General features: G+C 36.8%; 1 protein-coding gene across 3 annotated transcripts in view; it reads left to right on the top strand.

Moving 5' to 3' along the window:
* Positions 1 to 25,812, top strand: part of LOC148075054 (unconventional myosin-Ic-like) — a 54,041-nt gene that overhangs the window by 12,662 nt on the left and 15,567 nt on the right. For 2 of the 3 annotated variants that reach the window (XM_087795098.1, XM_087795100.1), the window contains exons 2-6: positions 19,319 to 19,474; positions 20,140 to 20,255; positions 22,174 to 22,372; positions 23,783 to 23,863; positions 24,037 to 24,216. In XM_087795098.1, coding sequence (XP_087651224.1) covers positions 19,319 to 19,474; positions 20,140 to 20,255; positions 22,174 to 22,372; positions 23,783 to 23,863; positions 24,037 to 24,216 — 732 coding nt within the window. Of the gene's footprint in view, positions 1 to 11,556; positions 11,909 to 19,318; positions 19,475 to 20,139; positions 20,256 to 22,173; positions 22,373 to 23,782; positions 23,864 to 24,036; positions 24,217 to 25,812 lie in introns of those variants that run through there. The other variant, XM_087795099.1, reaches the window with a different exon arrangement.

Here is a 25,812-nt window from a genome sequence, read left to right as displayed (position 1 = left end):
CTTTATTTAACTCTTTAGGAAAGCCCATGAAAACCCATGTGACTTAAATGAATTGGATGCTCAAAAAAGTCTCACTATCGGACATGATTGAAGACCAAATATTCAGATTGTACGACGTATCACTTGCTGCTAATGTGACATGATATTGTGGGACACGTCTGCCCCGCCTACTTATGTAATCTCTGTTTCTATGTTTGTCTTCTGGACTCTAGAGACTCTTGTCATTCTTGGCCAAGAGTTGTATTTCATCATGGTTACAGCGCCGGCTACGAGGGTACGACCGGGGGCTCGAGAGTATTGCGTAGCTGTCTGGTCGTCGCCGGGTGACGTTAACCAAATCACCGTCCATTATTGTGTCAAACGTTTCTGAGTAAATGTCCACGTGTCAAGAGTGTTTACGTCTCTCCGAAAGACATGAGTTGGACTGAGCGTTGTGATGCGGCTGCTGGGTATTACCATGTGTGTGTCGCCGCCATAAATCTCTTGAGAGGATTGTAGAACATGAACCCACAAGTGGAACTTCTCTGGAGTGAATTGCTGAGCCATCCTTGAGAACTGGGAGTGGCTCTGAGCTCACGTACTTTCTCCAGAGATTCAATCCCAAGTTCAGGAGTTTACGCTTAAATTCCCATCACATTATGGTGATGGTTCACCAAAATTCCAACTTCACCCAGTTTCTACTCACACGCATTTTGACTGAAGGGGTTGGTTTAAATTTACATGCAAAAAATGTATATCTATTTTAACATAGCAGTAAATATTTATTTTATTTGTATAAGAAAAGGGAAGCCAGTGAGTTGTGGATCAAGTTGAACATCTTGTGTCTTAAGTTGAACAGAGTCGTCACGGATGCTTAATCGGCAAAAGGGGAAGTGCTTGAAGTAAACAGGAAATTCATTTGTATGGGTATTTCACAGTTTAGTAAATAACCTTTTATTGCTTTACAATGGGTTGATTAAATCGCATGTAATCAAAATATATTCTAATTTTTTGAAATTAACAACTGTATATATTTAATATTAACTTTTTATGAAATTTTAAATAATTGAATTAAAAATTCACTATCATATTAACAATCATGTATATTTAAAATGTAATTTAATTTTTAATGGTTTACGAAGAAAGAAAAGTGCGGTCAAAGTTGAGAATTAAACTTAATTGGGGAAGTGAACAAACAGTAAGATGTAGCGGTGTGTATTGGCAAGAATCTAGCGTTACGATACAGACCGGGCAATGATAAATATATGGCGATTCTGTAGGAAAAATAATATATTTGTAGTATTGTCCAGTACTTGACTCTGGTGTTGCAGAATTCACAGACCACATGACTCTTGACGCAGTCGTAACTGCTTTCTTTGTTTTGAAACCAAAATATGTTCAAACATCAGCTTTAAAAGCTGATAGAGTCGACTGTATCCTCTCGTCCTCAGTCATCCTCTCGTCCGCAGTCATCCTCTAGTTTATGCAGGACTTTGTTGTTCCTTTGGCTGCGGAGGACTTAATGATGGCTGCCACCTAGTGGCTGGAGGTTAAATTACAACACAAAAACAGACATGTACACGCACTTTATGGAAATACTGTATATATGAATTTATTCTTTGCGTTTCTCCTCTAATGATATATTAATTCTACCGCCTGAGGAGTACAGTGGGGTTTATGATCAGGTAAATAGGAAATTGTTGGCTTAATAGCAGACTTAATTAAAGGGAAAGAACAACGGTATCTCACAGCGTTATGGTCTTTGTAATAACATTTTTCCAAAAAAACAATGTTCCCATGAATGTTGTTGGTCATATTGTAACAGTTATGCATGAATTGACCTTTGCATGACCACATTCCTTAGTATTGGAGATAAAACTGGAGGAAAAATCTACACAAAGTGTTCTGTTTAAATACGGAGTATTGGGAGTTTCTAAACATCTAAGGGAGAAAATGTGGGAATGAGGTGGGAATGTTTGGAGTTCCACCAGAGCAAGTCACCACCTGTCCCGTTGACATGAGTGTGGTGCTAGTGGTGGGAGAGTGAGTTGTCTGGATTCTTTTCTGGCTTTATAAATAATGTAGTCTGGTGCAGTGGGTCTGGTTTTGACATACGAGGAAGAGGGCTATGTGATAGAAAGTTTAAGATAACTAGATCAGTAGATGAGAGATGAGCTCGAGCACATTCCTTGTTTCCTTGTTTACGTTCATGCTAACACAAGTATGCACTTGTAGAGTCAAGAGCAGCTAGTCGTTGTTAGTGTTTTAGAGCCTAAGAACATCTGTAATTTGGATTTAATGTGGGATTGATTTGTGTTAATTCACCATTTGTTTTTAACGGAAAAGGAATAATTTAGTGTAATCTTTTTTTAATCATTTCTTTTTTTCACTTTGCAAGATTTGGTGAATTCGATTGTGGTTATCGAGGCGTTTGTCCCGAAGTGATACTTAAAATGTCGTTGCCTTAGTTATTTCATCAATGCTCCAGTTGGGCTCAGCTGCTGCTGAGGACCACACCCAAGTCCCAGACTAGAAATGTCAGACATGGAGAGAACCTTCTTTCTGCCTCTGCATGTCATCTCTGATATTTCTTTTAAAATATATTCTGCTGTTTTAAGTTCTTCTGATGATCATCTACTTGAAACCTTGAGGTTTTGCTTTTACTTGTCAACTTCAACTTGTGGTAGACAACAGCCAAGGTATTGTCAGATGGACATACCATATAGACTTTTTTAAATTTAATGTACTATTATTAACAAAATATATTTTTTAATGTTGGAATGCATCTTTTTTTGGTGTATATTTCCTTGCCTTTTGTGTGTCTTAGTCATAGATGGCGATAAAGGGTTAAAAAATCTCTTTTCAAAATCTGATCTTCAGTAATTGTCAGAAGGATTTTGAGTCACCTGTGGGTCACATAGGTCAGCTGCTGTGGGGGTCTGGCACTGCTGAAGGGCTAAAGCAACTCGTACATTCCTGAATTTGATTTTTGGTACATTGAACGTCGCTTCTCTGTTCAGAACCTACTAGATAAGAACCAATCCAAATGTTCAAAAATAATGGATTCATTCGAATAGACTCATTCTAGTTATTGTGTAGTTACCTTTGAATCTATGAAGTTTAAATAATATATATTAAAAATAAGTACTCAAATGATCAACTGTTTTGATGACTATTACCATTAAGTGTTTAGTTGGTCATTACATCAATATCTGGTGACCAGTTAGTAACCGCCTCATAGTTGCTTGAATGGATTCACAGCAGCTTCACTAGTGATGCACCAAATATACTTGGAACTCCCCGCACCCACTGCTTGGTTACGATGACTAGAGAAAGGTGGTGACACACAGTCGGAAATGTCTGCTTGACCAGTGGAAAAGTGGGCGTGTCTTCAGTAGGAGTGTTTCCATGTATGGTCTGGATGTGAAGTGCAAATGTTAAGTTTCTTTCTGGATTTAAATCTACTTTAAGGCTTGGTTGTCAGCTGGTTATATTTAGTTATAATACTTGAATGTGTCCAAAAGATTCACTTACACAAATGCATACACACTCGTACACACACTGTCCTTGGTGATTCACTCTCATAGACTGGGACCAGTGTCCTCTGGGTACCCCCTTGAGTCAATAAGGTACTCGGCCTCTGTTGGCTGTCAAACCTCTTGTCATGACTGTGACCCTCACCGTCCAAACACCCTGGTACGTCTTCGATACTGTTCTCCTCAGTCCCTGTGATGATGCATTGAAGTGGACCGCTCGTCTTTATCTCCTCTCTCTTCTCCTTTATTTATCTTACTCATGCCCTCTTGTCTGAGTTTCCCAACTCTTGTTTGCCGCCCACATGGCTTACATTCCTCTGCTCTGACATCACTGGCCGCCCTACTCTGCCATTTATGTTTCCCCTCAGTATTTTCATCGCTCTTTTAAGAATTCCAATAGTCTCTTTGATTGTAGTCGCTTCTTTGTGCATCTTCTCTATCAAAGAGCGGGAGATAAAATGACAAATTAAGATGAAAAGTGTATTTATGTAAAGCGGGCGTAAGAGAAGTGAAAGGTGAGGGTTTGAAAACGTGGAAGGAATGACAGTCTGGATCGTGTCAAAGCGATGTTTGCATTAGCGCCTGCCATGGTGAGGATTAACTTCAACTTTGAGCTGATGTTTTATGGCTGAAGAAGCACTTTGGATTTTGTTTATTGCTTGATTTGTGTCCACTGATCCTCCCCTGACAGCTGTGAGACGGCAGGCCAAAGTTCTCCGATATTTATAGTCCAGATATTGCAAGATTTGCTGAAAGTCTTTCTGTTGTGTAGAAGTCTAGAAGTGGAGCATCATAAAGAAAAACATGCTTGGTCACGACTTCTTGTTTGGCATAAGATGTGTGTTTTGGAAAAAAATCTGGTGATAAAATTGGCATCACGATACAGGGATAACGATACACCAATGGATATATATATATATATATATATATATATATATAAATAAATATATTGCGATTCTGTTGAAACATGTATGATATTTTAGTAGTGACTGAGTACTTGACTTTGCAGTATTAAACGGTATGTACAAACATCAGCTTACGAGAATATAAAAAGATCTACTAGAGTCGACTGTATCCTCTCGTCCTAAGTCATCGCCGGGATATTACAGGATTTCAATGTTTCTTAAGCAGCAGATGACATGAGGACTGCTGCCATCAAGTGGTGGGTAAAAATGTAACTGTAAAATTCAAAATAATGTTGTATTATTTTTTATACACTTTAGTGAAATATAGGCAATAAAGGAACTATGATGAAAATAAAATCTGATTTGAAATCAAAAAATGAATATTAACAAGGTATTGTTAAAGTAAACCCACGGTGATATGTCAGTGTATATATATTTTCTTACCCCCAATTTAGCATCTTGTCAGACATTTATGGAAACATATTTTTATTTAATTGATAATCTTCTTCAAACCTCTCTTTTTTTTTTAGCATATTCTGAATATGATATTTGGAACAACTTTTAAAAAAACCTAGTATTTAACGTTAGATCCTCAAGTCCAACACAAAGGGATCTTTTTTCTTTCAGGGGCTTAGTTTTTCGCAATTCTTGACATTTGTGTTGACTTGGAAAGACATATACACCAATCTGCAGATGGATAGAGGGATAAACATTTACTCCAGTGTCATCCCTTATCGTTTACAATTTTCTTAAACTCTAAATAGACCCCGACAATCTAAGTCCATAGTCTCCTAATGGCTGCAAGGATATTAAACAGACCCTTTTTTCAACTAGTATGGTATATATATCGTCAGAGCCCAAACACTTTCATTTCAGGGCGTTTTCCTCTAACATTACATATAGCTGTTGTGGTCTTTGGTTGAACGCCAACAGCAACATATTCCTGCCTATCAAGTGTTCAGGAATAATAACTAGTATGTTGTAATGAGACTGGGTGGGGTTCCCACTTCAGCGGGGAACATTGTGGCTTTTATAATGTCTATAAAATAACGTTTTGATTGATGAAGAATTGTTCCGGGATTGATTTGTCATTGAAGACCTTCGTCCGAGACAATAATGGCTGATGATGCTTTTCAGTCCCGGCGTCGTGTGTCTTGCCCTGATGTCACTGTTGACAGAAATAAAATCACTTTGACCTTAGCATCGAGTGGTGCGTTCATGGTCGGCTCAAAGATAGTGGGAAGAATAAAGGTGTATCCATGTCTTATTCAAATGTGTTTTAAAGCCTACATTATGTTTCTCATTGAAATATATGTTTGTGTCCGTGTAAGAAAATGTCTTGAACGCATCAGTGGTTTGATGCCATGTGTAGAAGATTGGTTCATTTCCCACATACACAGTTAAGATGTTGGCCAGGATTACATTCCCAAAACCTTGATCCCGGTCACTATGGGAAAAGAATCGAGTGGAAAGTTTCTATATATATCCGAGATAATTTAGAAAGATTGTGCAGCAGGAAGTGAGTCAGGACGAGGTCAAGTTCCCATTTCTAGCTTAGCACAAGTCAAACTAACCTTTTTAATGACATTACTCGTTCGTTCTTATCACCATGTGGACGTATGTCACGGCAGATGCTGTTTTGAAGGTTGCTATGGGAACACATTTTGATGTCTGTCTTTATCTATTCATGCTTCTACTGGTTAACTATTTAGTCTTGGCATGAATGGTGGATTGGGAATTTTATAGCTACATTTTTCCGTGATAAAATGGATTACTAAACAATTATGACCTTAAAATAGCGGTTTGTATTAAAACTCTTTAATGAACTGAAGATGTTTTATCATTTATTGCGAGGAACATATTCATCACTTTTCATTTTAGGAAAACTATTGCACTCTGAGTGGAACATTATTTTATATTACATTAGCATATGTTGTTTTCTACTGTTGTCGTAGTCGATACCAATACCAGTACATTTTTATTTAAATTTCGATACTTTTCAAAATTATGGTTTTAAAAAAAGTACCCTTTACTTTGAAGTACACAACTTCATTAAATAAAGAAAACCAACAATCACTCGTTTTACATTCAAATAGTAATGATGGTAAATGTTTTTTCCTTTATAGATGCAGAAATAAACAAAGGCAACAAACCTTCAAGTATAAAAACAAACCGAAAGAATGTGTCTTGTAAATGTGCAAATAAATTGTGGTCTGGTATCGAATTGGCACTAAAGTTTTTGTTCTTATGACAATCCTACTTTGTTGGTACTTTGACTTTTCCCACACTGTTCATTAATCTTACATTTAAAAAAAAAATCCATTTTATTGTTAATCTATTATTTATTCAGCTTTTCATGGACCACTTTTCACTAACTTCAAAAGTTACTTTTTTTTCATTGTCCAATGATGGTAGGGAAACACCATACAATAGAATCATAATGGGTCAAAGCTGAGCTATATCTTACAAACGTATAGTTAAATACAAGGTAAAGATGTCTCACTGATACTTGCAATGTTCAGTAGCTGTATTAAATATGTGGTCAGTGAATATGACCAGCATCTTTAAAAACCTCTTCCCAAAAATCGACATAGTCTGAAACCTTCACAAACTATATTATTGAATGGTTTTAAATACAATTTTGTGGCCCAGTTGCATCAGTGTAAACGTAAAAGATACAAGGCAAGGAGAGTCATAATGACAAGGCTGATTTTTGTTTAACCTATACTATGATAAAACGTATATCGGACGGTGTATATTGAAAGTTTTCCTTGACAATCTGAATGAATAGATAGAAAATGTTATGATATAAATGTATTTATTTTTGTTGGACTTTATTTACCTTATGGATTAAAGAAGTCACTATCTTGAGGTAAATAGTTACATAATGTTAATGATTTGCACACACCATTGCTGATAAACCTGGATCGATATGAGTGTTTCCTTTGTTTCTGAGGCTTTTATAGTTAAATAGTCTTTTATATGACACAGTTTATGACCTCAGAGCCGTATAAAGATCAAACCGATGCCATGTAGCCAGTGAAAGTGTGACATGACTCACACCTGTAAATCATTAGAAAGTACTACTATCTTCTTTTTAATAAATGTACCAATCCGGTCCACGTTGGCACAGCATTTGTCGAGAAGGTGGATAGGGAATGGTTAAACTTCTGGTCAGACGTGGCCCCTCCTCCCTCCAGCTCAGCTCAAATATGCTGCATCAGCACGGCCTTCATGACAAACGTTTACAACTCGCTTAAGTCCCGTGTTGGCACAAGGACGGCGGCACATTTTCAAAGCTACCGTCTCTATCTTCACTTTTAATCGGGTGTCGTGTCGTCTCTCTCGCGCTGTCACACTGTGTTCACAGAGAACGACGGCGAGAGGAACGTCTGGAAAACATTACTGGGATTCCTGCAGGAGCAGCTCTGATTATACTGGCAGAGAAGAAAGAGAGAGAGAGGGATGGAGAGAGAGAGAGAGAGAGAAGGATGGTGGAAGGACAGCTTTCAAAAATGTGAAATCAGTGTTAGACGCTGCTAAAATCTATAAAAAGAGTGTTTTTTTTTCACTTTTCCTACAGTTGGAGAAAGAGATTGTATGTGTTGATATTTTTCTGTCCAGGAGAGGGCAGTGTGTAAGTTTACCACTATTGATTTCACGTATGGTAGTAAACACTTATAATTCAATTTTTATTTTTTAACTTTATCTAGAGCTGAATTATGTAGGCAGGTTATTACTATTTTAACAAATATTTATAAAACATCTTGATTGTAACTGTTAAATTGAATAATACAATACTTATTATTTTGATGTTTGGATATAAAGGATACATAACTAAACAATTTCCCGAAGGAAAGGGATCAATAAAGTTTATCGGTCTATCTAACTGACACAAAAAAACAAACATATTTAAAACGTAAAGAATGTGGGACTTGTGGAACAATTGTCTGTGAATTAATTAATTAATTTTGGCATTTTCAAATGAATTATATTTATACTATGCTGCTGGTGGACAGTTAATCTAAATTATTAACTTAATCTTTCCGGTGAAAGGAACCGTTAAATTCTATAAATTAAAAAAGGCATGTTCGAGGTAACACCAGTGCGATAAATGTGTTAATGCCGACTGATTTAGAGGTGTTATTACACCCAAGAATATGTGAAACATATGTGGGCAACATCTGTAGCAACAGACATTTGTGTTGACAAATCTGAACTTTGGTGTGAGCCAAGGTCTTATGGCGCAGGTGCAGAAAAGTAAAAACCTATAATAGAAGAAGAATAACGGTAATAAAGAGTGACGGAATAATGGTGTGACCTCATCAAGCTGAAAAGAATCAAAATCTTTGGTAGATTTTTTTTATGCTTCTAAAAAGAGATAAATGGTTCTACAATTTTGTATGTTGATCCACCATTTTGACCTTTTACTAACTGGGCCCAGCATACTGACCAATGTTTACCTTGGGTGTGAACGCACTTAAAGATAAAATCCACATAGATACCATGGAAGATTGTAACCCTTTTATGAGTATATTGAAACAATTGGTTCCTACCATTACTTCTGTACTCCAGAATAAAACCTCAAACGATGAAAGCGTCCATGACGGGAGGTGGTGATGGTTTCAGATACTAGAAGATGTTCTAGATGCAGATGAGCTGGAGGTCTTTGAAGCAGGCCAATGGGTGAAGTGATTCAAGAAAACAAGGCAGATGATTCTGTCTTGATGCTCATCTGACTGGCAGGCAGTGGAGAGTTCTTGGGTTCGGGCCGACGGAACTGTAACGACTAACAGACCCGTCGAATCTTTTTCCTATTCTAACCTCAAGCATCATGTACTGTATCTCTTTATTAAGAGCAGACCCATGTTTTTTTGTAGTCAATCCTGTGGTGAGCGACGTTAAGACGAAGTGACACCAGTGTTGCAAAGTGCACTTGAGGATTTATATTTACTGGCTTATGTCTCAAATTCACAGGAAAGACAGAATCCCCCTAATGAGGGCCATAAAATCTGTCTTTCCTGCTGCGCCTCGACTCTTTGAAGCTCCAAGCTCCACTCTTAGAGCTTTATTTCTCATCCAGTCTTTCGGCTCGGTCTTCACACGGACCCACAAAAAGTTGGTTCTTACTTTGTTAATATTCATCTGTATTTAAACATGGTTGTTGTTAGTATACAAGTTATCATAATTGCACCTTTAACTATATTTCTCCTGACACACCTTGGTCGGTTAAAAATAAAACGCAATGTTGTTGTTTTGTGTTCTTGACTCCGAGTAGAGAAAACCCGTCCAGTCCTGATCTTTCGTGGTCAAAAACCTGCACACACACCAAACTCTATTATTGTGTCAACACACTCCAATCAGTGGTGTCTGATACAACAGGGGTCCCTAACCTTTTTACACTTCAAATTGGTTTAATGTTTGCGTGAAATTCGCAGACTGACCTTTGGATAAAAACAATAAAAATAAAATGGTATGATCCGCAAAAGAACAAACATTAAGTAAATGCATCTCACTTTAATGCTGAATCAGCAGGAGCTCTAGACTGGTTTCTCTTCAGGATGGCCGCACACAAGTTTGTGTTTGACTCATTTTCAAGGGATTTTAAAGACTGTCAGAAAAGAGAAAATACCATCTTGTGACTAGAGGTATAATCGGCAAGAATCTATCAAAATGATACGTATTACGATACAGATACAGGGGCAAAGATCCCATATATTTTGATACTGGAAATATGTGTAGTATTGTCGAGTACTTGACTCTGGTGTTGCAGAATTTACAGACCACATGACTCTTGTCAAAGTCGTAACTGCTTTCATTTGTTTTGAAAACAAAATATGTCCAAACATCAGCTTTAAAAGCTGCTGGAGTTGACTGCATCCTCTCGTCCTCAGTCGTCCTCTAGTTTATGCAGGACTTGGTTGTTCCTTTAGCTGCTGAGGACTTAAGGACGGCTGCCACCTAGTGGCTGGAGGTTAAATCACAACACAAAAACAGTCATTGTTATTTTACACGCACTTTATTAAAATGTATTTGAATTTGTACTGTCGCGTTTCTCCTCTAATTATCTATTTATTCTACTGCCTGAGGAATACAGTGGGTTTTATGTTTTTAGGTTTTGCTTTTGCTGTGGAGGACCTAATGACTGCTGCCACCTAGGGGATGGAAGTTTAGTTGAAACATTTGCAAGTGAATTGTTAATAAAAAATACATACAGTGCTATTCCGCATCAATACAAAAAAATGTATATATATATATATATATATATATATAAATACAGTATGGGCTCAACTTCTACATCATAGGCCCCCCTAATACAGACCGGGCTTCTTCACCATCCCACTGGTGACACCATTTTGTAACGGAGAGTACCTCTTTAATCTTGTTGAAACATAACCGTAATGCAGTTATAATCCAAGATAAAATTGGATGCAATTGAGGTGAATTGAAGTTCAACAGATTCTGGTTTTCGTGCCATAAACCTTCAAAATCTGCAGCTGTAGTGGAAATATGTTCTCTGTCCTCACAAACCCTCAGCCTGTAACATGTCACTTGTTATTAGTGTTAACAAGCAGATGCATTAGACATCGATGCCTTTGATCTACTGTGTGTGTGAGTGTGTGTGTGTGTGTGTGATAATGTGTGCGTGATAGTGCATGTGTGTGTGCGCTCCAGAGTAATTAAACTCATTGTAATGACATTGTACTAATGACGTAGAGACCTGGTGCTCGTGTTGTTGTGCACCTGTACCTCTGTGTGTGTGTGTGTGTGTGTGTGTGTGTTACCGATATTTAAAGGTGGTTTGTCGACTTATCTGCTACCAGCTCTAACAGGGAAGTGTCGGGCGGGCAGAACTTTAAAAGGAAGGAGGAGCTATGGTGAAGACTTTGACTCAGATATACATGTTTCTAAAGAGCTTGTCATCCCTCGCACACATGTATACTGTTGTGTTTAGATTGTGTAGGATTCTCTCTCGTATTTTCACTCCTCCGAGGGGGTGATTGTCGGGTCCAGATGTGTGTGGGTGTGTGATAACAGTGGGGGGGGGTCCCCCAGATGAACTATTAACCCTCCAGAATAACTAACTTTTGCAAAGAAAAAGGAGAAAGCGTGTGAGTGTAAAAAAAAAAAAAATCAAGTGAAAAGAAAGGAGGGGTTTTGCGTGTCGCCCCGAACACCGGGACAATTTCCTGTGGAGGGGAGGGAAGAGAAAGTGGATCGACGAGTGGCAGGCGAGAGGCAGAGAGTTGAGGTGTGTGAGCAGCAGAAAGAGGAGAAGATATGGCAGCTGGCTCTCAGGACGGAGGGGAGAACGTCTAAAAACAAACCCCGTTCAGCTGGAGCGAGAAGCGGTGCCACGAGGCCACGTTCCACCTCTCCCCGGTGCTGGACCGTCGGACTTGTTGTCTGGACCCCCCGGATAAAAAAAGAAAAAAAGATCCAGCTGGATTTGCTCAGAGGCAGGAAGACATGAAGTACAGACCTCTGGTAAGACTTTGTCGTATGTCTGGGAAGAACTTGAGGAGAGTTGAATGAGTTTGTGTGGAGTTGAAGGAAACCAGCACAGGTTGGTTTTCCTCAAGGACACAGGTACAGGAGAGACGGGTTAGAGTATCTCGGGGTGACGATTAGAACCCTTATTCATTCCTTCTTTGCATGTTCTTGTCATTTACAGAAAGAAATGTGTAAGAATAAAGCATTTTTATTTGAATAAGGCAACATTTCAAATGAAGTTAGTTGCACCTACAACAGCAACCTGTAGAAGAGTTAAAACTTGATTTATTTATACATTCCTTAGATAATACTTTGTGATCAAATAAATATATATTCTTCTTTTAAGAGGGTTTAAAACAAATAAACACAAAACTGGAAATCCCCTTAAAACTTTTCAGTTTTTGAACTATATTCGTATAGTTCAAAAATAACACTTTATAACTAGGTTTTTCTGACACTTTTATTTAAAAAGAAAGGGGGGAGATTCAATAAGATTTAGGATCTACGATAGATTCATCACTTTTGGTTAATACATCCTAAAATGAATCATTTAATTCAGGTTTCTATGTAAGTTACATGAACACTGCCATAGGCTACAGAGCTGCGACATGACAGCCACAACAGCTTGTCAATTCTTTTTTTTCTTTTTTTTTCATGTACCCTGTATCTGTCGTTCGATCCGTGTTGACATCAGAGATCATCACTTTGTGTGTCACTTTGTGTGTCACTTTGTGTGTCACTGCAGTGCCTCGGGCGGTGCGATCACATGGTCGGGCCGGGCAGCATTCTTTGGTATCCACCGAGAGTGAACATGTTAATGAAGCCGAGAGATAAACATCTCGACTTAATCGAGACCAAGGGTCAGGATAAATGCATATAAAGAGCATATATTTCTGTTGTGTTTTGTCTACTGAGATCCACCTAAAATCCGCTGTGGTTCCGGATGCGTCTGACGGCAATCGTTCATACCTGCAGGGCGTTTGGCTCGGTGTGTAGTTTATGTCTCGACTCTCTGTAAACCGGATTCAGAGTGGAATGGTTCCAAGTTTTCGCAGGTATTGTTAGGTCAGAGGAAGTAGGTGTGTGTTTTTATTCAGACCAAAACCATCCTTCAGGAGCGCGTCTGTTTCGGATCATTTATTATGAGAGAGAAACTGGTAATGCGTGATGAAGCCCCCGCCCCCGCCAGGGGATCAGAGTTGAGAGGAATGTGTCATGGTGGTCATGGTGGTCATGGTGGTCATCAGGTGGCTGTTGCTCCACACATTTGTCGCACGAGTGGAACGACGTTGACCTCAGAGCAGGTTCATGGACACATCCGTCACATATACAGTCATCGATCACATGCAGTTGATGGAACGAACAGTGTTTATTGATGAGTGACACTTTTAGTTGTTTATTGGAATGTTTGCTTGAAGGTAGATTTAAAAGAACTGCAATTATTTATGTATATAAATCAAAATATCAAGGGAGTAACCGACATTTTGAGTCAAAGTGACTCCAATATTGAAATGTAATGCAAAAATTCACATTAAAGTTATGGTTATATTAAATACTAGACATTTGTATCTGCGATAATCTCCCGATACAGGGACAATGCGATATATTCTGATACTTTGTGAACAAGGATATATTTGTAGTATTGTCGAGTACTTCACTCTGGTGTTGCAGAATTTACAGACCACATGATTTTTGACCAAGTCGTAACCAAAAATGTCTAAATGTCAGATTTAAAAAGCTGCTGTAGTTGACAGCTGAAATCAATTGCGTAACGATACAGACAGTGTATTTAATTAGACAAAACTTTTTAATTTTTATTTATAGCAATTACCTTGACATAAATTTTACTCTGATTATAAGTCTCTCTATTATTGTTGACATCAATCATCTATATTCCTTATCACTGATAAACACTGATATATTCACCATATCAATATGAATCCTTTGATTCGGAGCCGACAATCCGTTGGGCCACATGGGAATGACCGAGCTGCCTGGATTCGGCCCCGGGGCCATGTTAAACACGAGTGGTCTAGAAAAGCAGTTTGGATTACATGTCAAGACTTTCTATACAAACTGATATTTTCTCCTTTAAAATCTATTACAATCTTTCTTCACTTCTTTCTATATAATAACAACTGAACAAAATGGATTTTTCTCAGTTTCTCCACATGTTTAAAAGATATTTAACGACATTTTTTCTACCATGATAAAAAAAATCATAACCACAGATGATCAAAATGTGAAGCAAGAGTTCTTAACTTAGCAGCTCCAGATTTATCCAGCCTAAAAATATCTTACTTTCTTAACCCACAAGTCATGTTTCTCAGAGGTCTTACTGCAATAGTCAGCTGTCACAAGAAGGGGGGGATGAAAAGAAAACAAACACAAAAATGTCTTTTTATGCAACTATTGATATTACAGCACTGTATCTTTATTCATTTTAAATTTGCTTTCAACTAATATTTTATTTTTATTCAAGTTATGTCATGGTTTATTTTTAATAAAGAGTGTGTAAAGTAGAACTACATTTTTTCATGTACATTTTGCAATTAAACTTCAGTGCAGTCATTAGGTCCTCTTAAGTTACATGAAACGATGATATCCCCCAAGATCCTAGAGATGACTGAGGACGAGAGGATACTCCAGCAGCTTTAAAAGCTGATTTTTGGACATACTTTGGTTTCAAATCAAATGAAAATAGTTACGACTTCGTCAAGAGTCATGTGGTCTGTAAAGTCTGCAACACCAGAGTCAAGTACTCGACAATACTACACATACATCGTGTGCGTATATATGACGTTTGTGAGGTCATTGAGGTTAAAGTTCAGCGGGTTATGTACCTGATGTTGACAGGATTGGTCCGTAGTGTTAAATACTCCCGACATCCTGCTGTGCTCACCGTCTTAACAATTTACATTCCAGACCAGCATGGGCGATGCTCTTGGAAGAGAAAGTGTTTTATACCCTTGAAACATCTCTTTAAGAAACTGATTTAACTCTGTGTATTTATGAGCAAAATCATCAGCAATGATGTGAAAGCAACAGTTGGTTTTATATGAAGATTTTCCTCTTTATTTTGACTTTTTTTCTAATTTAATTTGATGGGAAATTAATTGAAATTTGCAACGAGTGAGGCTGACAACACACTCCCACCCCCTGGTTGGACCACATGGCTGGTGTGCTCTGTGTGGTGCACTGAAGCAGTGGGTGAGATGAGGTTTACATAAACAGTGTGACACCTGAGCCCTGTGAGCTCCTGCAGCAACGTAAAGGTCAAGGAGAGCTTTTGTTCACTAGCCTGCTGAATCTGGAAATTCATTCTTTCTCCCTTTTTTTTTTTTTTACAAGTGAAACTAAATCTTAGAGCTGTTGAAAGTCTTATAAGAACCCAAACAACGTTATTGAATGATGAATAAAGTTTCAAGAGTTTCCTGGTTTTATTAGTTATTCTTTGCCGTCGACAAGCGAAGCTACAGATGTATTTTCTTTATTTTAGGTCCTGGTTATTTCATTAAATGGATACATTTGTGTTCAATAGTAAGATAAATCTCATCTTCAGTCAAATACCTTACTTTAAAATTCTTGCTTCAGTTCAGCTGCTCCCCAACTCTGTAGGAACTTCTGGTAAATATGGAGAGAAAATGTGGCTTTTTTATTGAAAACATAGGAAAAAATTATAGAATTTTATTCTACAATAGTGTTAACTAGGTGTGTGTATTGGCAAGAGTCTGCTGATACAATACATATCACAATACATGGACAACGATATGATTAATTGTGATACTGTAGGAACAGCTATAAAGTTATTTTTAATGTTTAAGTTTTTGTTTTGAATCCAAGATATATATATGCAAATATCATCTTGAAAAGCTCGACTGTATCCTCTTATCCTCAGACATTGCCAGGATATTTTGGGATTGAATTGTTCCTTTTACTGCGTAATGACTGCTGGCATCTAGTGGCCGGAAGTTTAATTGCAACACAAAAATGATCAGACGCCTAGATCGGTTTAATTTAAATTGTATATACTTTATTGAAATATAAACGATAAGGATTATGTTAAAAATCAAATATGATTTGAAAGACAAAATATAATCCATTGAGTACTATTGAATATTGACGGTATCGTGAAAACATCGAGATATACAAGCGATACATATACGTATATGTACTTTTATTTTTCTTACAAGAATTATGACCATAACCAGTCTGCTGTATGCAAGTCAATAATTATTTTTCATTATATATAAATCTTTATGCTATCGAAAGTAAGAAATAATAATAATAAAAAAAGATGATGTATATCAAATGTAGTAATATGTGGTCTTCTGACTTTTGATTCGTCATCTTCCTGTACAAATAATCTGGAGATAATACTGGAGATCTCCAGAGGGATTAATAAAGTCTAATCTAATGTCTGTAAAGAACAAAGATTCGACAAAGGAGAAAATGTCGTGAAAGAACAAAGAGTGTCTTTGATACAAAGACTGATCCACCACTATAAAGACAGACAGCTAGGATGGTGGCACTTCATATGCGTCAGAACTTTTGAGAAAAATCAATTTCTAGTCTTGTTAGCTAAATGTTAAAAACAGCAGAAATGTATCGCGTCGGCCTCAGATCCTCTCGCGGCCACAACAACCGCAGGTCTGGACGTCCTCGCGTCAGCTTCAAGGTATGTTGCTGGACCTGCTTCGGACTCTGGTGGCCCAAAACAACCTTGTTGACTTGGCAGGATTTGGAAAGGGTGACGCCACGTAGGCACCGTGAACGGTTTAAGGAAGTGTGTGTGAAGTGTTGGGCGGAGGAGGTCTTACTCAGGAAAGCCAAACATGGAAGGTGCCACTAGGAAACAATGAAGTAATGGAGGGAGACTGAAGCGAGAAGGTGGTGGAAAAATGATTGAAGGAATAAGAAGGAAAAACAAGCTTCTGCTTTGACATTCCACTATTTGGAGGTTTGAATCAAGTATTTGTTGAGAGTGTTCGGTGCTCTATGGGACACTGACACCCAGATGTTTCAAGTTTCCAGCTGCAGCAGTTTCTGTTTATCTAGAAAACAACGGAGCAAGAAGCTAGACGTGTGTCAGGGGTCTTGAAACGGGACCTTTAGAAGGGGTTCTCAGGGTCAGTCTTCCAGCTACACTAGTGGGCTTTAACTGCTTTTACATTTGATGTAACTGCCTCGGTTTATATGTGTTTTTAAACGTTTTCCTTTTGAAAGGATCTGGACAGTCTTTGACCTTTTGAGATCTGAATCAAAATAAAATCACACAACGGTACATGCATATCCTTGTACAAAATAAATATGACACAAAATCACATGACGTATAACAAGAGGGAAAGTATGAGTTGTCACAACAGGAAGTTCACAATAATGGCCGAAATACTTCATCATACACTGCAAATATTTAAAACATTTACAAAAAACACCAACAACAATAATATAAAATATTATGTAACAATAACAAATAATATTGTATGCAACAAAACTGTAACTTGTACTCCTATTACTATATATAGTAGTGTGAAAAAAAGAAAACCGGATATCAATATAAAACACTTTGTATACATGTAAATACATAAGAAATGATTATCCTCGTAAATATATACTATATGACATGAAATGCTGACCATTAAATGCAAATAAAAACTTGTTCTTAGCTTGTGTTTTATTCAAGGCAAAAATAGAAGCAAAGTATTATGTTTAAATACAGCTTATATATGATTTCATACAACATTTGAATCACGAAGAAGTGTTAGTTTTGTCTCTTGGTTTGAAACCCTTGTGTTGTTTTTTTCTTCTCGCACTAATTAAGAAATCCTCCCTCAAGCTCTCTCGTCTCTTTCTACCTCCATGTTCCTCGTACTCTCGAGAGAGTTGAAGTCTGATGTGCGAGCGAGCACAACAACATCTGCGCTGCCGTGTGAATGTCTGTTGCTGCACGTAATCTCTAGCACTAGTTGAGCACTGGTTACTTGATTCCATTATTGTCGCTCGACATGGACGTGAACTCCATTCGCAGACTGATGGCTAAAACTCAAACCACTATTTTACACAGTGGCTTCTTAGGTAAACAGCTTGATGAGCAGAAACATGTGAGTTTCTTTCAATCCGTTTATCTTCCCTCTTCTTATTTGACATTTGCATTGAAGAGCAACAGTTGAACTCAATTATTTTGAATTAAAAAGCCAAAATGGAAAGCCTCAAATATTGAAAACATTATCATGACATATTAGCAACGAAATGTATAACAAAATGAATTTTTTTTATGCAGTTTTTATTGAATATTTCATTTTATAAAGTTTTTTTTTTCTTTAGAATTTTGTTTCAGCTTGTTTTTCCTTGTTTTGAATTCAATCACTTACATTTTCTTCTGATCTCTCTTATAATAATAGTAATAATAATGATATATATATTTAAAAATAACAATAACACACTTAACACAATATAAAGCACCTTTTAAAAGTAGGGAATGCATGTGTTTAAAAAATAAAAAAATAATACATTTGAATCACACTTTTCTTTTGTGTATAATTTTTTCATAGTAATAATTTAATGACAAATAATAGTAAGTAATAAGTACAAGTAATAATGACAACTTTTTAATTTTTTTTTAAATTTAGTGTCTTTTGTAACACTGTCTTTACAGGTAAAGCATAATCATAACACAATTGTTGCCTTCCTTCAAGATATTTTGCCTTTAATTCTAAGTATCATTCTAAGTGTTTCTTTGGCTATTTTATATTAAAAATGCTTAAACAAGTGTGTTATAACAAAAAAGAAAATAAATGAATCCGTTTCTTATAAAATAAATGGTATGCAGAATGTAGAAAAGTGTTTTTTTTTTTAACATTTTGATTTTTTAAATAAACTTTGAAATATCATTTTATTTTAATTTGTTAAGTTATTTTACCATGGTTTGTATGGCAATAGTGTGTTTATAAAATACTATCATTTGATGTTTTATTTACAATTAACCCTAAAATATTCTCTGCGTTTATTCATTTGTGTGGCGCAATTTCTCCGTCCACTAGTAGGCAACATTCGTCATTTCCTCTGACGAAAACCGGCAAAATTGCAACAATTACTGAAAAATAAACACTATATCCTTGTTCCTAGAGTATCGCAATATATCGATATATATCGTATCGTCACACATGTATTGTGATATGTATCGTATCAACAGATTCTTGCCGATACACAGCCCTACCATCTGTCCTGTCTTTTACCTGCGACTTTACAGTTTCTCTCCTCCAGCATATAAATGCCTCGAGAATGATTCTTTTTTTTTTTATATTCCCATGATCAGAAACGAGTGAAACTGTCTGACGATGAAGGACAATTCCACTCCTGGACCAACATGATGTTGACCGACTCTCTTCTCTGTGTCCTCTACAGGTGGTGGCGAGTGACGGGGTGCGGGCTATGATGGAGTCGGCCCTGACAGCCAGAGACCGCGTGGGCGTCCAGGACTTTGTCCTCCTGGAGAACTACACCAGCGAAGCCGCCTTCATAGAGAACCTGCGCAAACGCTTCAAAGAGAACCTGATCTATGTAGGTGGACTTTGATCAGCTGTGTGTGGGCAGTGGTCAGTACCTGTCTGGAGCAGACCTGGACAAAATCCGGCCCTTTAACTTTATTTCTGTGCCCCTCGTGAGGTCAAAGATCACGTAGAAACTTACTTTTTATTTATTTTTTATTTATGACTAATGTCTTTATTTAATAAATATAACAAAAGAAAAGCTCCTTTCGTCATATTTATTAAATATTTTAAATGAAATATAGATAAAACACTTTTTTTATATCAGATTAAAAAATATATAAAAGTTAAGATACAACAAAATAATTTTTTCAGCAAATTTTGCTTGATTTTTTATATTTTTCTTTAACTTTATTTATACTTTTCACTTTCTCAAAGACATATTAAGTATAAAGATGACAATGCAAAATGGTGGTGGTTAAAAAAATGCAGCTATAACACAACTTTATAAAAAACAATTCGAGTGGATATAATTTATTGCTTTATTGATTAGTTATTATGCTGATTTCTAAGTCATTTTTTCCTCGTTTAATACTACTAATATTATGACGGATGTATCAACTAATATCATTAAACATGGCATAGTTAAATAGAAATCTATGTTAAATAATACATACTTTAAATAACAAGAAAAAAAGTGGTTCTGTTGGGCTTTAAAATGTGTTTCCTTGCGTTCAGACGTACATCGGATCAGTGCTGGTTTCAGTCAACCCATACAAAGACCTGGAGATCTACACCAAGAACCACATGGAGAGATACCGTGGAGTCAACTTCTATGAAGTCTCACCACACATGTGAGTAGAAGCATCATAACTTTTTTATAATGAAAACCTCTTCATGATCATTATAAATGATAAATATTGACACGTAAATTACGTAAATATCTCGGACCAAACTATTATTTTTGTGGCTGATACTGATTTTTGACGTTTTTGTTTTGTTCCCAAGCGAATTAAACGTACACAGAAGTCAATATTTTTTTATTATTGATCACACAATTTCATTAAATAGCAACAATAAAACTAAACAACACTATAGAAATAACAACAACCTTTAAAGTAAAATAAACGATACAGAACTCAAATTGTTCAATAAAATAAATCACTTGAAAAATAAAACAAGTGCAGACAATAGTTAACTAATAAACCCATAGTGTAAAGTTTGCTTATAAAGTGTTTGTGGTTAGTTATAAAATATCCTACGCTCTTGAACACACCCTAAAATCCTGAAGTCATTGAATGCATCATTCGCATGTGACCGAGGTGCAGAAAAAAAAGTATTTTTTATTCCTAATCGATATGTATTAATTGTTTTAAAGAAGTGATATCATGAAGTTATATCCATCTATCATCGTGTATTATTGGCGCCATGTAAAGAAAGGATCTACGTATATTAGTTATTTAATTGGTCGATCAGGATGATGTCAAAAATGATGAAACTGGTCCAGATTAAATTGATCAGTGCAGCTCATAAATAAACAAGGATCTAAGAGAAAATGTGTATTTTACACATTGATCTATAATTAATCAAATTTGTGTAAGGATGGCGTGATTATGACGTCACACGTTTAAAAAACATCAATTTTTGTCTTCACTTCTTCCTCTGGTCAGTTTCCCCAGTCAGCGTTTCACAACCCAATGTTTACTTTTCTCTGAGTGGAAAGGAAGATGTGTTTTGGCAGAAAGAGGAGGACAGAAAAGTAAGCAAATGAGATATTTGCAGGCGAGAGGTTTTCCTCCCCGGAGAGGGAATTCCTCTGACCTGAACTTCGCCCACATCCACCTCAGACGCTGCGTTGGATGGATGTTGCAGCGATTAGTCAGCTGTTGGAAATGTGTCCGGACAAGACGTGACACACGATATTGGATCTAGAACCATGTTTGCTCGTGTTTTACAATCTGTTCTGCTCATTTTTCCACGATCTTAAACATACGACGGTCGACGATCCTTCCTGAAACCTTATTATTGAAATAATGTGTTTGGGTTCTTTTTAGATTTCTTTGAATTGAAAACTTGTGTCTTTGTTGAATAATCTAGATAAGATATTTTCAAAATTAATGATTTTTCTACCCAAAGTTTGAAATTCTTATTCTAATAATTACATTTTCTTTTTAAGTTCCATATTATTTTTTTTATTTTAAGTCTTTAAAATTCAATATAAAAAAGTTGCTTTAATTGTGTTAGCAGACGATACCAAAAAGCTACAGAACTACTTCATCATGTACTTCTAGGTCGTCACATGATCGTCTACGTGTTGCTTGATTGGTTGAAAGTTCGATCAGTAAAATACCTACATTTTTATATTGAATTTAAAAGGCTAATAATGAAAAATAATTAATTTATACAAATGTATTTGTTAATGATTGGAAATAGAATATCAAACTATATATATATATATACATACTGTATATATACTGTATATATAAAAGAAAAATCCAAAATATTTTTTCTAAAATATATTCAAATTTTTAAATAAATTATTAATAACCTTAAACTAACTTAAACTTTCAATATAGAATTTGTTGAATTTTATTATTCAAAAAAAGCAATTCAACCTTTCAATATAAAAATTATTGAATTTAATTATTTACAACATTTCAATGACTTAAAAAAAGAAAAACAAGTTTCTACATTTGAAATGTTCAACCTGTCAACACTCATTGTGTGTCAGTCGTTGAACGTCGACTACGTCTCATCTCTGTTCCTTCTCAGCTATGCAGTGGCCGACAACTCCTATCGCTCCATGAGGACCGAGAGGAAGGACCAGTGCATCCTGATCTCCGGCGAGAGCGGCGCCGGGAAAACCGAGGCCTCCAAAAAGATCCTGCAGTACTACGCCATCACCTGTCCTGCCAGTGAGCAGGTGCAGACCGTCAAAGACCGCCTGCTGCAGTCCAACCCCGTCCTCGAGGTCAGACCATGTTTCAGAACTTCTAGAACACAGGCGTCGAGTGTCTAATAATTAAAGCAGATTATTGTTCGTGTTGACATTATGACTCGGTGTTTGAAGGAGTCAGTAGATCCATCAAATTCAGAAGGAGAAGAAGATTGTTCCAAAGCTTAGGAGTAGAAAGGTCTGGAAGGATTTAAGCCGTACACTTACACTTAAGGGTGTAAGTCTGGATCAGATCACTGATGGAAGGTCTGACCATGAATAGATCTGAAAGTAAGAACCAGAATTATTTAAATTGATCCTGAAAGAAACTGGCAGCCAGAGTTTTAAGTATGGGGGAAATGTGAGTTCTCCTACTAGAGCGGCTCGGAATTCTGGATATAAATTGCAAATAAAATGAACCTTATGACGCATATAAAGTGAGACAAAATTATTATTTTTATTGCAAAACAATCATGATGATACCGGGGCAACATTACGATATATTGTGATAAATATATATTGTAGTAACAAGGATATATTTGTAGTATTGTCCAGTACTTGACTCTGGTGTTGCAGAATTTACAGACCACATGACTCTTGACGAAGTCGTAACTGCTTTCATTTGTTTTGAAACCAAAATATGTCCATCAGCTTTAAAAGCTGCTGGAGTCGACTGTATCCTCTCGTCCTCAGTCATCTCCAGGATCTTACGGGACTTAATTGTTCCTTTAGCTAGAGAGGACGTAATGACTGCTGCCATCAAGCAGCCAGGAGTTTAATTTGAACACAAAAATACAACAAATGTCATCAATATTTCCTATTAAAAATATATATATATTATTTTATACACAATTAATTGAAATATTAACCATTGGAATTCTCGCTGCAGCGTTTCGTAACGACTGCAGGTGAGACAGATCCTTCTTGTTTAGACTCACAATTTAACTGTTACAATAATCCAAACTTTAAGACAAAATGCATGGGTAATAAGCTCCAGATCATGTCGTGACACCAAGGACCTGTTTATAAAGACTAGTTCTCCCAGTTCTCCTGCTGGATCTGGGAACGCCTGGTGTTCTCCCGGAAGAGCTGGAATATGTTTCTGGGAAGAGGAAAATCTGTGCTTCGAAAACATAATCAAGCATTTAGAGGAGACGTTCCTTCTTTGTTGAATCATAGTTTTTGACTTCAAGATAAAATGTTGCAAACAAATCCTTTTAACCTATTAACTATAAACGGATCTGTAATATGTCTTATTTACATTTAGTGTTCTAAATCCATGGAATTAAGGAATGTATTACTTTCTTAACATTATTCTGAACAAGAGCACAGCAGCTACTTCCTCCAAATGTTTACCAGATGTTTGTTACATTTTTGCCACTGTCCCTAAAACACAGTTCTCTTAGTAGCGTCGTCCATTCCTCTACCTTTTCTTTCTCTCCGCAGGCGTTCGGTAATGCGAAGACACTACGTAACGACAACTCCAGTCGCTTTGGCAAATACATGGACATTCAGTTTGACTTCAAGGTGAGCGTTTCGGCGTCACATGTCGTTCACGCGTGATCATCTCACACCGTTTCTGTTTTGCAACACATTCCTTTTTTTTGACCTGCATGATGTAATGGCAGTACCCCAGTGTGGTCCTCACCTGTTGTTCGTCTTCCTCCCTCCTTCCCCGTTGGCCCCTTCCCCGTCTTCAGGGCGCCCCCGTGGGAGGACACATCATTAATTACCTGCTGGAGAAGTCCCGGGTGGTCCACCAGAACCACGGAGAGAGGAACTTCCACATTTTCTATCAGCTAATTGAGGGAGGAGAAGAAGACCTGCTGAGACGCCTGGGCCTGGAGAGGAACTCGCAGCAGTACCAGTATCTGGTCAAGGTAAGACGTCTGTGCTGAGGCGACTCTTCTTTCTGATCCTCTTCGTCTCACGTCGGTCTAAACAACCGCTTAAGTCTGATTCCGGATCTGTACATAAGCAACTAGGTGTGTGTGTGTATTGTCAAAAATCTTTAGATATGATGCGTATCATGATGCAGGGGCAACAGTACATTATATTGTGATACTGTAGTAACAAGGTAAGGTTAGGTAAGGTAAGGTAAAACTTTATTGTTGCAGTATTGTCGAGTACTTGACTCTGGTGCTGCAGAATTTACAGACCATGTGACTCTTGACTAAGTCGTAACTGATTTCATCTGTTGTATCCTCTTGTCCTCAGTCATTGCTGCGATCTCGCATATGATATTTTAAGCTGCGAAGGATGTAGTGACAGCTGCCATCTTTAATTATAATAAAAAAAATTAAATACAGGGCTGGTAAAATTGTGTTACAGTATTGGCAAAAAAAAAACATTGCAATAAATAACTATCGAATATTTTCTCAAACCCTTATTAAACAGTATGGTTATAAATTGCAAATAAAATTAACCTTATGACGCATATAAAATGAGACAAAATTATTATTTTTATTGCAAAACAATCATGATGATACAGGGGCAACATTACGATATATTGCGATATGGATATATTGGAGTAACAATGATATATTTGTAGTATTGTCGAGTACTTGACTCTGGTGTTGCAGAATTTACAGAAAAATAAAAAATAAAATAAATTAATATATTAAATCTATGTGGCACAGTCGACTGTATCCTCTCGTCCTCAGTTATTGCCTTATCGCTTTTTACTGATGAGACCAAAATTTAAAAATTACACATGCTGGTTACTGAATAGTCTTTTGCAGTCTACATTGTGTAGTAGTGGTGTGTATTGGCAAGACTCGTGCCATACCATATGTATTATCCAGGGAAAATACAATGTGATAAGTTGTGATACTGAAGTAACATGTATATATATGTAGTATTGTAAAGTACTAGACTCTAGTGTTGCAGAATTTACAGACCACATGACTCTTGACGAAGTTTTCAATTGTTTTGAAACCCAAGTATGTTCAAACGAAAGCTTTAAAAGCTGCCGGAGTTGACTGTATCCTCATGTCCTCAGTCATCGCCAGGATCTCCCAGGACTTGCAAATTGTTCTGTTAGCTAGAGAGGATGTAATGACTGCTGCCAGAAGTTTAATTGCAACACAAAAATGAACAAATGTCATCAATATTTCCTATTAAAAAAATACATACTGTATTATTGTATACACACTTAGTTGAAATATAAACCATTAAAGAAATGTGATGACAAAAAATATGGTTTGAAAGCGAAAGAAAAATGATAGAACTGCTGCTGCTGCAAAAAATGCAATATTTAGGTGTATCAATACTTTCTTAAACCGCAATTATTTTGTGTATAGGTGACATTTTGGCATCAAATTATAATTAATGTCAGTCGTGACCTGAACTTCTGATGTGTGTTTGGTGAAACAATTCCCTGTTTAAATATAACATTCTGAGTTTAACATGGCATCATGTTTGTGATGAGTCAAGTTTTCTAGTCTGTGATTCTTCTCACTGGCCTCGTTTGTTTC

This window comes from Callionymus lyra, chromosome 7 (assembly GCF_982586985.1).
Source record: "Callionymus lyra chromosome 7, fCalLyr1.hap1.1, whole genome shotgun sequence".
Taxonomy (NCBI): Eukaryota; Metazoa; Chordata; class Actinopteri; order Syngnathiformes; family Callionymidae; genus Callionymus; species Callionymus lyra.
The sequence above is the reverse complement of the archived record's forward strand: the minus strand, read 5'-3'. Positions and strand labels throughout refer to the sequence as shown.